The 14,979-nt window shown below is 35.1% G+C and overlaps 1 protein-coding gene across 1 annotated transcript; it reads left to right on the forward strand.

Moving 5' to 3' along the window:
* Positions 1 to 66: 66 nt before the first annotated feature.
* Positions 67 to 14,968, forward strand: LOC134269430 (transient receptor potential cation channel subfamily A member 1 homolog; the record flags this gene model as incomplete). The annotated part of the gene is made up of 12 exons (XM_062751626.1): positions 67 to 203; positions 471 to 592; positions 1,184 to 1,333; positions 6,955 to 7,052; positions 7,372 to 7,541; positions 7,753 to 7,930; positions 8,327 to 8,458; positions 10,344 to 10,544; positions 13,207 to 13,380; positions 13,855 to 13,923; positions 14,045 to 14,224; positions 14,480 to 14,968. Coding segments are annotated over 12 exons (1,791 nt in total), but the record flags the coding sequence as incomplete, so codon positions are not given.
* Between the last annotated feature and the right edge of the window lie 11 nt (positions 14,969 to 14,979).

Below are 14,979 nucleotides of genomic sequence, written 5' to 3' on the forward strand. Positions count from 1 at the left end.
AAAAATTTGGTTACTTTTATTGCTCAAGTGTTTGATGAATACATGTAAATGTATGTAATTTTGTAGACCACCCCCCTTCATCTGGCCTCTCGTTACGGACATGCTGATGTTGTGAAATGTTTACTGGAACACAACGCTAATGTGTCACAACGAGACACGGATGGAAACAATTGTCTTGATCTGGCTATTGACAACAATAAACCGTAAGTCACGACCAATAAACTGTAAATCATGGCCAATAAACCGTAAGTCACGACCAATAAACCGTAAGTCACAACCAATAAACTGCATGTTACACCAGTTTACTGTATGTAACAATCATTATTTATTTCATTGTAAGCTAGGTCTATAGAGCAGTAAGACATGAAGAATTAGACATCAATCAGTAAAGAAGAAGACTTGATTGACCTCATTCTGCTGTATTTGTTTAAAGTGCTTTATTTTTACACTTGTATCTAATTTTATTCCAGTGATGTTGCATCGGTCATCATAAACAGTGACAAATGGGAGGAAGCCATGAGGAACGAGACCCCAGACATAGCAACAGGGCTACGTACCACACCAATGAGAAAACTCATAAAGAAAATGCCAGGTCAGTATCTATAATAATAAATGAGACCTTAGACATAGCCACATGGCTACGTACCACTCCAATGAGAAAACTCATCAAGAAAATGCCAGGTCAGTATCTATAATAATAAATGAGACCTTAGACATAGCCACATGGCTACGTACCACTCCAATGAGAAAACTCATCAAGAATATGTCAGGTCAGTATCTATAACAATAAATGAGACACAAGACATAGCGACAGGGCTAGGTACCACTCCAATGAGAAAACTCATCAAGAAAATGCAAAGTCAGTATCTATTAATAATAATAAATGAGACACTAGACATAGTGACAGGGCTAGGTACCACACTGAGGAAACTAATCAAGAAGATGCCAGGTCAACATTTATTATAATGAATGAAAATATTTACAAACATCAGAAAACTAACTCGACAAGAAAATTATTTGATTTTTAAATTACCTGGTAATTGTTAAACTTTATAGTTTTCTTTTAAGTTTGCAAAAAGAGAGGTATTTATTTGTGATTAGATAATTTCATTTTATTAATGAGAAGTAAATCAAAAGTATTGTGATGACCCAAACTAGAGAGTATATTTTTTTATTTTTACAGAAATAGCAGAGGAGGCGTTTCTTCGCTGTATGACGACAAACAATAGGAACCCAGAGCACCCTGACTACAAGTGTACATTTAACTATGAGTTCCTGGATGATACGTACTCCAACTGGACAGAGGGAGGAACTAGTGAAGGGTCTGGGTCAGGTCAGTGTTTGATAGAGAAGGGTCTGGATCTGCTGAGTGTTTGATAAAAAAAAGGAGGGGGGAAGAGGGGAAAAGTGGAAAAGTGAATCAGTAGATGACCGAAGTGGGGGAAGTATGTGAGAGAATAGGATTAGCTGTGGGAAGAGGAACAATTGAGGAGTCCGGATCATGTGGATGTATGAAAGAGGGGGTGGGGGAGAGAAACGAATGAGGGGTCAGGATAGGCTGTGTTAACTTTGTGAATAGAGAAAATATTTTAGAAATTATGATAAATTGTTTTTGTTTTAAATTTGTAAAACAAAGATTTTGGGCTGTGGAAAGTTGTATTCATTTGAATAGGCTGCTTGTTCTCTTTTGGTTTGATAAAATGAACCTTGCTCATGTAGACATATTATAGCATGCTAAGTGATTAGTACCTATTTATTTTTTTGCCTTGTTTTGCTATGCATGTTTTATGCTTTTTGCATGCCTGCAGAGCGGGGAAGGATGACGGGTGAGATTTCTAAAGCAGTTTATTGTCAGGAATGGAAAAAAAAATGTTCAGTTTGGTAGCTTGTGTTTCAAAATTTAAGTTTAAGACTTAGTGTATACTTGTATCTTTTGTTTTAAATTTTAGTTTACTTGTACCAGTATTACTTCTTTTTGAGTTTAAATGCATCAGAGACTACTATTTATTTGCAGCATTATGATCTTTGTAATTGGATAAATACTTCAAAAGTTGGGGAAGATAAAAAAAAATTGAAAAAACTTTATCCGTATCAATTTGTTTAGAGAAGGCAATTTGTCAATAAAAGAAGACGTTGAAGTTTGAAAAAGAGTTATTTTCAGGAAATATTAAGGATGTACAACACACCTACCCCAAAAAATTCCTGTCGTTTAATTTTCGTTATTTTTGTATATTTAGTACATGACTATATCTACTGTACGTATGCACATTTTGGACAAAATCGTTCGAGTGGTTTTTGGACAGGAACTTCCAAAAGTTACCACCCTTTAGTTGTTTACAAGGAGAGAAAAGTTTTAATCAATGAACTACTTAAACCTTGATTTTCAAAAAAGCCGGGTTAGATATAAATGTCAAATTTCATTGGCTTATTCCTTTAACCATTTAACACAAAAACATAGTCATCTTTTTGATATACATATCATTAAAATAATTTTTAAAGGCCTTAAACTGAAAAACTATGAATTATCTAAGCCTTGAAAATTGCGTATTTTTCAAATTCAAATTTTTTTTGTGAAAAAACCTGTCGTTTAATTTTGGTAAAAAACTTTCTTTAGGTAGCTGGTAGTAAAAATAATCTTCATAATTTTTTGCATAATTTTTGTACGACCAGTTTTGATTTAATAGCGGAAAATTACCCCCTCCCCCTTTCTCAATAAATCACGTTCCCGCGCGTCTTTCCGACCGCGGTCGATCACTTTGTTTTATGAATCTACAAATACACATTAAAAAAATTCAATTGGAATATTGCTTTTGCTTCAAAAATATATTAACTAACAAATTTAAAAGTTCTTATATGTAAAGCTTATTTAAATGTAGATTTTTAGGCAATTTTTGAATACCCCTATCACCCCCACCCCTTCCTTTTTTGCGTCGCAGACCATTTGCGTTTGACGAAACGTCGTTTACAGTGCAAATATACTGGTATTTCGTCATTTGAATCCCGAAGGTATGCATTAGTTTTTAAATTCATGAATGCAGAATAAATATTGACTACTCTTTTTATATGTATCAGGAAAAAATTACTGAAGGATTTTAGTGTTTAGTTCATATATGTATGCGTTAAGCAGGGTGTTGCTAAAACGCGGAACGGAAAACGGAACGGAAAGCGGAACGGAACGGAAAACGGAAAAAATTTTTATGTAAAAGTCATATCTAATAAAAATTTATTGTAAACTATAATATATTTATGAATTATACACACCCTCCGCTCAGAACTTATGTACAAGTGATCATGGTCTATAAAATACGTACTGACTAGACTCAGAGTCCCAAGTACTAGTATTCATCTGAGCGTTTCATACAAATTGTTTTTGTTTTTTTTAAAGAAAGCTCAATCATTAAAAAAAGATATTTCTTGAAATAGGCAGAAGGAAAAAAAGACTACTAGTATGTACATGCATAAATATTTGTCAAAAGCGTCGGAACCGGGGAACCCCCTTTTTTGAGAAGGTAACCATAATATAGGCAATGAACATTGGAGCGTAACCCCCCCCCCCACACACACACACACACATACTTTCAACAGGCACGTCGCAGATTAGATCAAGGAAGGTTAAGTGATAGTGTTTGGAAAATATTTGGTACTGAAAGAAAGCGCGATCCCTCCCTGGGATTTTCGTGTTTGGGCAAAGGACGTATTTCCCTTTTTCCTTTTTTTGCTTGCCAAGTTTTCTTGTACGTTGGAATTTTTTTTTTCTTTCACTTAGCCTCCCCCTTTCAATTTGCTTTAGACGCTTGTGTTTGCAAAGACAATCAAAGTACTCAGAAGTACAGAGAGCCGGGCTCATTTACAGAGTAGAATGGATTTCGTACATGAATCACGTTTATATTCTGATGAAAAAATTATTTTAAATCAATCAATATAAATGATAAGACACTGACAGTGAATTTTTCAATCCTAATACCACGGTCCGATTTTGTCAGAATCAGAATTAATCTGGTACCGCAGCTGAATGTAAACAAACAGGCCAGTCTGGTTCCCTCTATGTGTAGAGAACTAAGGTAACAGTGATTATCAAAAATCCTTACGCTAATGAACTATGTTCTTTGACTTATAAAGTTTTCAAAGTCATTACTACTAATGTTTATTTTATATAGATAAAACTTCGTTTTATTTTTGTTGCTTTATTTAGCGTTTGTATTATCTCAAAAGCGGTTGAGAGTAAGAACTATATTTTTGCACGTAACTTTAAAATGGCGACTATGGGGTCAACATCCTGCCTTGAACAGGATCACATAAGCCGGCAATTGCTCTTTGAGCAATAAGCCCGGCTAAAAATAGCTATTTTTGACGTTCAGATTATGCAAGCAGTGGCGAATCCTGGAATCTTGAAATGGGGAGGGACAGTTTGGGGTCTGGGTAGGGGCCCACAGCCACATTAAAAAATAAATTTATAAAATCTTATGTACATTTTGGACACAAAAGGGAGGGGGCTTTTGCAATTTCTTAGTCCGATGAACGGAAAAACAAATCAAATGTATAACGGGGTCATTCATTTACCCCCCCCCCCCCCCCCAAAAAATAAAAACAAACAAACACACATGTACTGCATGCAAATAAACTTTAACTTCATTGAATGTAAACATTGCTACCCTTAACCTACCAAAGGAAAGTATTCCAACTTTATCTATCCAGAATTTAAATATATAGAAAGTGACTCTATTTTGTATAAAATTTCAACAACCAGTATTACATAAGAGGTGTTTATTCGAGCTTGCCGGAAGGGGTTGCCCTAAACGTAATCTTGATAATTATATTTTTTTTAATTTTATTTCTCTTTCCATAGTTCAACTTTATATTAAATACCCCCCCCCCCAATTTTTTCCGGTCATATCCATTTTTACTAAAGAAATGTTCATTGACATCCGCACAATTTTTGTTATAATGTAATTGATGTAGTAAGTTTGTGTAAAAAATAGTACTGAAAGATGGATTTGGAACTTACCCTCCCCCCCCCCCTCCCGAGTCAAACAATTGTCTTCTTTTTGATTTTGATTTTTTTTTTTTATTTGCTTGTGAAATGCTTATCAAGTAAGCCCCCCCCTTTCAAATTCGAATCTACGTCACTGCCATGTCAGCGATTTTCGTAATTAAGAGACTGAGCATGACTAAATCAACTTGTATTTAATAGTGGGGGATTGAATTTGTATAAGATGTATTGTTTGTGATAAAATTTTTGTATTTTACGTGATTTAATCCAAAATAATATATTCCGTTTTCCGTTCCGTTCCGCTTTCCGTTCCGTTTTCCGTTCCGCGTTTTAGCAACACCCGCGTTAAGCATTCCATATCACATGAAACCTGGATACCAATATTCAAGTTTTGTTGAACTTGAATATGTTGATTTTTAATTTTATTTCTTTAATTTTATTCATTAAAAAATGATGTATGTTCAACTCTCTTGTGATATAAATGGAATAATTGTAGTTTCTTTCATGTCATTATTTCAAACGAGACAGTATGTGACCGCTGGGATACATCGACATTTGCATAGATGTACACCCCTCATGATATTGTACATGTATACGCATTTCTTTCAATGTCGTCGCTTCTAAAGTTAAAATGAAAATTCTGTATTCGTCCACATTAACTTCAAAATATCAAACATTAAACTCTTCATCTATTTCAATTTTTATCAAATCGCACTTTGATATTTTTCAAAATCTTATAGGCTACGTTTTGTTTTGATTCGAGGAAATGCGAACCGACATTGTTGACAGAAAGTCAGACGATTTTCCGCAATAGGATATTCATAAATGCAGATAATTTCAGTACAAGTGAACAATTCTTTTCAATATTCTATACTTACATTGTGTATATGAGGTCTATAGTATTCAATTCTCGGATTTATCAGGTCTTGCTTTAAATGTAGCTGATTCTGTGGAAAACCGTGAATAAAGGGAAGAAAATAAACATCTCCTACATTTTCAGAGTTGTTCCTCTTTGATCAGTAAGGGTCTGAGAAAAACATCGATTTTACATTGTAAAAAGTTTGTTTTTTTTTTTTTTTTTTTTTGTTTATTTATTGTTGTTTTATTTAATTAAAGAAGAAAAACAATATTTATATCGTAAATGCACAAATTGTAATGTAGACCATTAATCAGAATGTTATATAGCCAACTGTACATAATGAGAATTTCGGCAATATAAAATAAAATTTTCAGAATAAAAAAAAATGCTGCGCTTTGATCAAAAATACAATTTATTGTATATGAAATGAAATGAAATAAACATTAAGGGATGGTATTTTATGTTTTGCTTTTTACGGAGTTTAATCGGGTTAATTAAAAAAGTACTTATTGATTGAGTATGGTACGCACAATCACAGCCAAGCCCCATATCCCAATTTTCTTTCATGAAATCTTGATATACATCGGGATCGTTTTACTCGTCGTTTTGACGCTTTATTTTTGACGTTATATTTGACGTCACGTCAAACGTTCAATTGAAATCGCAAGAGTTATCTCCCCCAGTGTGTTGTACGTCTTTAATATACGTGATTTGACAAAAAATAGCTAATATAATAGTCTATAGGTCAAGATGTTTAAAAATGTGTTCCTTTTACTTGTGGGAATGTTTTTAAATTATTATTTTTAGGAGCGACTGATTCCAAAGAAAGATTTATTTTATTTTTTGTGAAGTGTTTTGATGTTGTCTTTTCTCGTAGTCATTGTATAAATTCTGAGTTGGTCTTTGTAAGGGTGATCACCATCTGTTGTGAATGTGTTCAGAAAAAGGACTTGAAGTTTGAACAGATTTTAGACATTTAATGTTTTCTATGGTGTACAAACAGTTAGGGAAGATTTTTAATCTTGACTCTGTGATATTTTTGTACAGAATACTGACTTTATGATATTTTCGTACATAATACTGACTCTATGATATTTTTGTACAGGGAGTGTTTACAATGAGGACTTCACACTCAATGTGTCGGCCCGACCATACACGTCCGACTCCAGCGAATTAAAGAACAACCATCCACTCATTATAATGGTAGGTCAATATTACTTGCAACTCAAGGGGAAATTATTGATTGATTCATAAATGCATGGATTCATTGATTTTTCACCTTATTGGTTGGGAAAAATTGAATAACAGTGCTGGCTTTACTTTTACTTAGAATAAAATTTTTTTAAAAATTTCCAAGTCTTTGAAAATGATACTTCTATTCAAGTTAAGATTTTGTTCCTCTCTCTGAAAATTGCAAGTAAAATTAGTTCATCTAATTGGCAAAGTACTAAATAAGGCTCCATATTTTGCTTAAAATTTATTTGGTACTCTTTCATTTAAATACCTCTATTTGCCACTGTAGGTGGATTCTAAGCGCGAGGACCTACTGGCTCATCCCTTGGTGAATGCTTTACTTCGACACAAGTGGAACAGCTTTGGGCGGACGTTCTACTACATCAACTTTCTCATCTATGCCATCTTTCTGGTATTTCTCACGGGCTACGTCGTCCAGACAGATCCTCCATTTGAAGTGTAGGTTAAAAATCATGGGCAAAAATATATATTAAACAAAAAGTTTCTTTTTGATGAAAAGTATAATTGTTTGTTCTAGAGCAGTTAGATTCACATGAAATAAAAATTCAGAAAATATAACGATTGGGTAAAATGCTGTTAAAATTGCTTGGAGGTTTATATAGGAATTTGTTTTTAGTCACCCTATCACTCAATGCATCTTTTTTTCTAGATATGAGCAATTAAAGAGAAATGACTCGAGCATTTCATCAAGTACCCCAGAAAAGACTGCCTGTGCAAAAGCTCTAACTCTCCATGACCCCAGCAAAGATATGTTTGACCAGCCACTCTTCGCTACGATCGGGAAATACGTCATTATGGGTCTGGCAGCATGGAACTTACTCAGAGAGGTAAGGTGTTTGACATCCAAAAAAAATAGTACTGTTGTATATATAAAGAGATATCCTTAAATTTTAATGATTTTAAATTGACAATATTTTATTAATTATGTTCCCAATTTTGAAAACAGAAAAAAATGCAGAAAGAAACAAGAATGCTACAGGAGGAAATGATTATTACTCTCTAATAGCAGATTACAAGTTCTCTTTAAAACATGTAACAAGACTAGACAGAGTGTTAGGCCATGCCCAAAATCTAAACCAGCAAACCTAGGCCCAAAACTAGAGTTTGTCTCACTTGATATACAGTATTATTGTTTGTGTTTCAGCTATTACAGTTCTACCAGGCTAAGTTACAGTACCTGGGCTTTGTTTAATTGATATACAGTATTATTGTTTGTGTTACAGCTGTTACAGATCTATCAGGCCAAGCTACAGTACCTGGGCTTTGAGAACTTGATAGAGTGGGTGACCTATGTGTGTGCCCTACTCCTCGTTATCGACTTTGAGAGTTGTCAGAAGTCCACGGGATTCAGATTTGTAAGTGGACATTTATACACTAAATATCATAAGGAAGTATTCTTGTTAGCTCACCTGAGCCGAAGGCTCAAGTGAGCTTTTCTGATCACATTTTGTCCGGCGTCCGTCTGTCTGTCCGTCTGTCTGTAAACTTTTCACATTTTCGACTTCTTCTCAAGAACCGCTGGGCCAATTTCAGCCAAACTTGCCACAAAGTATCCTTGGGTGAAGGGGATTCAAGTTTGTTCAAAGGAAGGGCCACGCCCTTATTCAAGGGGAGATAATTGGGAATTAATGAAAATTTAGTGGTATATTTTAAAAATCTTCTTCTCAAGAACCACTGTGCCAGGAAAGATGAAACTTATGGGGAAACATCCTCAGGTAGTGTAGATTCAAGTTTGTTCAAATCATGACCCCCGGGGGTAGGGCGGGGCCAAAATGGCCGACCAAAGTTTTACATAGAAATATGTAGGAAAATTCTTTAAAAATCTTCTTCTCAAGAATGACAAAGCCATAATTCATCATATTTATATGGGAGCATGCTCATGTAGTGTAGATTCAAGTTTGTTCAAATCATGACCCCCCGGGGTAGGGCGGGGCCAAAATGGTCGACCAAAGTTTTACATAGAAATATATAGGAAAATTCTTTAAAAATCTTCTTCTCAAGAATGACAAAGCCATAATTCATCATATTTATATGGAAGCATGCTCATGTAGTGTAGATTCAAGTTTGTTAAAATCATGACCCCCGGGGGTAGGGCAGGGCCAAAATGGTCGACCAAAGTTTTACATAGAAATATATAGGAAAATTCTTTAAAAATCTTCTTCTCAAGAATGACAAAGCCATAATTCATCATATTTATATGGAAGCATGCTCAGGTTGTGTAGATTCAATTTTGTTCAAATCATGACCCCTGGGGGTAGGGCGGGGCCAAAATGGCCGACCAAAGTTTTACATAGAAATATATTGGAAAATTCTTTAAAAATCTTCTTCTCAAGAATGACAAAGCCATTATTCATCATATTTATATGGAAGCATGCTCAGGTAGTGTAGATTCAATTTTGTTCAAATCATGACCCCCGGGGGTAGAGCGGGGCCAAAATGGCCAACCAAAGTTTTACATAGAAATATATAGGAAAATTCTTTAAAAATCTTCTTCTCAAGAATGACAAAGCCATATAGGAAAATTCTTTAAAAGTCTTCTTCTCAAGAATGACATAGCCATAATTCATCATATTTATATGGAAGCATGCTCAGGTAGTGTAGATTCAAGTTTGTTCAAATCATGACCCCCGGGGGTAGGGCGGAGCCAAAATGGCCGACCAAGGTTTTACATAGAGATATATAGGAAAATTCTTTAAAAATCTTCTTCTCAAGAATGACAAAGCCATTATTCATCATATTTATATGGAAGCATGTTCAGGTAGTGTAGATTCAAGTTTGTTTAAATCATGACCCCCGGGGGTAGGGCGGGGCCAAAATGGCCGACCAAAGTTTTACATAGAAATATATAGGAAAATTCTTTAAAAATCTTCTTCTCAGTAATTTTCTAAAAAATAGCAAATCCATGATTGGTCATGGGACTACTTTTGGATTTAAACTTTACATTAAAAAACCATTTTATACTAGTCCTACCCTTGGTGCTCAGGTGAGCGATGTGGCCCATGGGTCTCTTGTTTTACTGAAATTATATTATTATTTTGATAGAATTTTAATGAAATTAAAAGAAAGCATTTAAGAAATAGTGAAAAAATATTCTGAGACCCGAAATCCATAAAATCAAAACGTGATGAAAAAATTTTTTAAAAAAATGATATTACTTTTATACTTGAAATTGATACGTTATGTGTATGCATCGTTATGTGTATGCATATGTAACCTCTGTTAAAATAATTTTTTTTACAGACATGGCAGTGGTCGGTAGGAGCTGTAGCAATCTTCCTCTGTTGGATTAACCTGGTTCTCTTCCTCCAGAAGTTCCCGCGATTCGGAATCTACGTGGTCATGTTTAAGGACATCCTCAACACCTTCATGCAGTTCGCTCTTGTCTTCTTTCTGTTCATTGTTGCCTTTGGTTTAGGATTCTACTGTCTACTGCAAAGCCAGGTTAGATAACTCTCATTTTGTTTCAAATGCAAGATTGTTGTAAAACAACTTTTATTCATTTGCCATAAATATTCGCGAGTTTCACGACCTACTAGAAATACAAATATAAATCACCACAAACCATTTATTTTTCTTTGTATAGAATAATTCCTCATTTGCAAAAATTAATGTTCGCGGATTGATTTTAAACTGACAAATCGCAAATAAAAGCTGATGCAAATGAAAGTTGGTTTACAATATATTTTTAATTACTTTAAATTCTCAAATCAAGTTTTATAACTCTCATTAGCTCTTCTGAGCCAAAGGCTCAAAGAGCTAATGCTATGGCCATTTGTGCGGTGTGCGTTAACTTTTTAGAATATGGGCCATAACTCAAGAACCCCTTGGCCAATCAGTGTCAAATTTGTCAAGGGTATCCTTGGCCCAAGGGCTACCATTTATACCAAAATAAGGGTTGGGACCCTAAAACAAGGGGAGATAATCAGGAAAACAAAACCAAAAGTACTGGTTGCTAAAAAATCTTCTTCTCCAGAACCACCAGGCAGATTTTCACCAAACTTACATACAAGGATCAGGATATGTTGAAGATTAAAAATTGTTCAAGGCATGACCCTGGGGCAAAGGGCGTGGTCTCAAGGTCACTTCAAAGTTGACCTAAATTTACAATTAATAAAAATGTGTATATTTTGCTTACTATGAGGACTAGGATCATCAAATCTTGTAAGTTGATGCATCTTACGACTTCACATCATGTTAACTCAAAAGTAGGTCACGGTGACCTACTTTTTAAATTTTGCGGGGATTTGTTTTCAAATTGATTTGAAGGCATATTTTGGACACTTTAAGGCCTATGATCATCAAACTTTGTCAGTTGATGTATCTTGGGTCTTCAAACACTGTCAACTTAAAAGTAGGTCACCGTGACCTACTCTTTGAACTATGTGACTTATCCTTTTAAAAACATTAAATCCCATTATTTCAGACACTGTGAGGTTTAGAAACATCAAATCTTGTACTTTGATGCATCTTAGGACTTTAAAACATATTTATGAAAAAGTAGGTCACTGTGACCTACTTTTTGAATTTTGCTGACATTTGTTTTCAAATTGTTTAAATCGCAAATTTTGATTACCTTCAGACCTACAATCATCAAACTTGGTCAGTAGATGCATCTTGGGTCTTTGAAAAATGTCGACCAAAATATAGGTCACGGTGACCTACTTTCGACATTTTATGGCTTTATTTAAGTATCTTAGATATTTATTGGCTTAGAATCATCAAACTTTGAGAGTTGATGCATATTTAGTTTTCGGAGAGTGACGACCAAAAAGTAGGTCACGGTGACCTACTTTTGACATTTTATGGCTTTATTTAAGTATCTAGAGTACTAATTGGCTTAGAATGATCAAACTTTGTGAGTTGATGCATCTTGGGTTTTCAGAGAGTGACGACCAAAAAGTAGGTCATGGTGACCTACTTTTGACCTTTTGTGACTAAAATTAAGTATCTCTGGTACTTATTGATCTAAAATGATCAAATTTTGTCAGTTGATGCATCTTGGGTCTTCAGAGATTGTCGACCAAAAATTAGGTCACAGTGACCTACTTTTGACATTTTATGGCTATATTTTAGTATCTCAGGCACTTATTGGCTAAGAATCATCAAACTTTGTCAGTTGAGGCATCTTGGGTTTTCGGAGAATGTCGACCAAAAAGTAGGTCACGGTGACCTATCTTTTGAATATCTCAGGTATGTATTAGCTTAGAATCATCAAACTTGGTCAGTTGAGGCACCTTAGGTTTTCGGTGACCGTCGACTAAAAAGTAGGTCACTGTGACCTACTTTTGACATTTTATGGCTATATTTAATTATATCTGGTACTTATTGGCTCGGAATTATCAAACTTTGTCAGTTGAGGCATCTTAGGGTTTCATTGAATGTCCAACAAGAAGTAGGTCACGGTGACCTAATTTTGAATATCTCGGGTACTTACTGGCTTAGAATCTTCAAATTTTGCCAGTTTAGGCATTTTTGGTTTTTGAATAACGTCGACCGAAAAGTAGGTCACCGTGATCTACTTTTGACATTTGATGGCTATATTTAATTATCTCTGGTACTAATTGGCTTAGAATCGTCAAACTTTGTCAGATGATGCATCTTGGGTTTACAGAGAATGTTGACCAAAAAGTAAGTCATGGTGACCTACTTTTGAATATCTCAGGTACTTATTTAATTAGAATCATCAGTCTTTGTCAATTTATGTATCTTGAGTCCTCAGAAAATTTCAATCAAAAGGTAGGTCACTGTGACCTACTTATGGTATTTTATAATTATAATATCTTCAGTCTTAACTTGCTAAATATTATCAAACTTTGTAAGTTGATGCATTTTGGGTCTTATGATACTAATAGAGTTGGAGGCTTCTAATAGAAGTGATAGATTGTACAATTTATCAGAAGAGCGATTCAAGGCCCTTGGGCCTCTTGTTTCATTATAAACTCATTGCCAGGTTAAAAATTCTGAATCTGTCATAAAGACATTTTTATGTATGCAGACACATACTTTGTTGAGATAAGCTCAAACCACTGTATTCTTTTGAGAGTTCATATGTATGAAATAAAATAAGTTTTTGAATTCCTAAAGCAGCTGTTTCTATTAATAGGATGCCTTTGCGACGGTGTGGGAGTCGCTAATAAAGACGACTGTGATGATGATAGGAGAGTTTGAGTACGAGGAAATCTTCTACGGTGCTCAGCTGGACTACTACCCAGAAATCACCTACGTCATGTTCGTCGTCTTCATGATCATCATGTCCATCATCATCATGAACTTACTGGTATGTGTCTTTTGATTGGTTCATTCGTATGTCAAGTGTCTTTCGATCGGTTCATTCCTATGTAATGTGTCCTTTACAGTAATCGGTTCATAGGACTATGTCATGTGTCTTTTAATTGGTTCATTCTTATGTCATGTGTCTTTTCATTGGTTCAACTTCTGTCATCTTTATTTTCATTGGTTCATTTTTTTATGTCGTGTGTAATTTGAATGGTTCCATTTTATTTCATGTCTTATTTCATTAGTTTCATTTTATGTCACGTCATTTCATTGGTTCATTTCAGAATTCTCTGAGTCATGTGTCTTCTTTGATTCATTCTTCCTGTTGTTCAGTTACAATGTTCTTACTTTACATAACAAAAAATTATAGTAATAAAATAAAAGCCTTGTGGAATTCAGATTTGTCTGTGAGTTAACTTTGTAACTGTTTAGAGATTAACTGTACTTGCTGTACATGACTTCTGTTCCACACTAGGTTGGTTTGGCTGTAGACGACATTAAAGCTGTACAGGAGCAGGCCGCTCTCAAGAGAATGGCTATGCAGGTAGTCACCCAAAACATGAAAATATTCAATAAAATCTGACATAAAAGTTTTGGAAAATGCACTGAATAAGTTAATGAGTTTATCCCATGGTTGTTTGTTAAGACTCAGGGTTTCTTTCCAGGTTGATTTAGCTTTGGATGTTGAGAGAGTGGTACCAGAATTTATAAGGCGGCGATTTGTGGCAAAATGTGACACGTACAGACCCAACAGGAAGACGTTGAACCCCCTGAAGCTTCTGGCTCGAGCTGAAGCTGGAGATCTGTCATCACAGGCAATCTCTAAAGCCCTGGATCCAGATCTGGTAAGTATTCACAGAATCAGAGATATTAGGGGAATCTTTTATCACACTGATCTCTAAAGCCCTGGACACTGTGTACAATCCTTTTACATATTAAAACTATGCAAGAGCAAGATACAATTCCTTTACTTACTTTGTATTGTATACAATATTGTTAAAAATTGTTTGATTCATATGTCCATACCAAATGCATTTCTTGTGTATTAAATTATGTCCTGTTTTAAAACAATATTCACCTTGACCTTGACCTTTGTTTAGGATGAGATAGAGAAAGTCATGGAGACACAAGAGAAGCTACAGAAGGACATCTCAAAACTGAAGGGCGGGGTGAAGAACATCCGAGAACAGAACGCGCGTCTGGAGGGGATGCTGCGAGTCCTGCTGGAGCAGTCCGGTGTCACGGACTTCAATGAGGAGGACTTCCAGGACCGGGACTAAGGGGGGACCATCTCAAAGGGGGCAAAAACCTTACATAGGAGCTCTTAAGGGGGCATCTCCAAATCTATCTATTGTCCTAGTTTTTTTCTTATTGTACTTTAATGTTTGTGTTATTATTGTGATTCTAAAGCTATATCTAACTTTGATATTTACCACCCATAGGTGTCTAATCTATGGGAAACATAACTCTGTTGTAAGAGAGGCTATCCAGAGTTGCATTCCTTTCTCTTTGTGTCAGTGTAGCTTTACTCTTGCTTTATGAATCAGATTTGAGTTTTCAGGGAGGAGTGAAAACAATGCAATATTTGATACATGTTGAA

This window comes from Saccostrea cucullata, unplaced genomic scaffold (genome assembly GCF_032062105.1).
Source record: "Saccostrea cucullata isolate Sc308-1 unplaced genomic scaffold, CSIRO_AGI_Scuc_v1 ctg19946, whole genome shotgun sequence".
Taxonomy (NCBI): domain Eukaryota; kingdom Metazoa; phylum Mollusca; class Bivalvia; order Ostreida; family Ostreidae; genus Saccostrea; species Saccostrea cuccullata.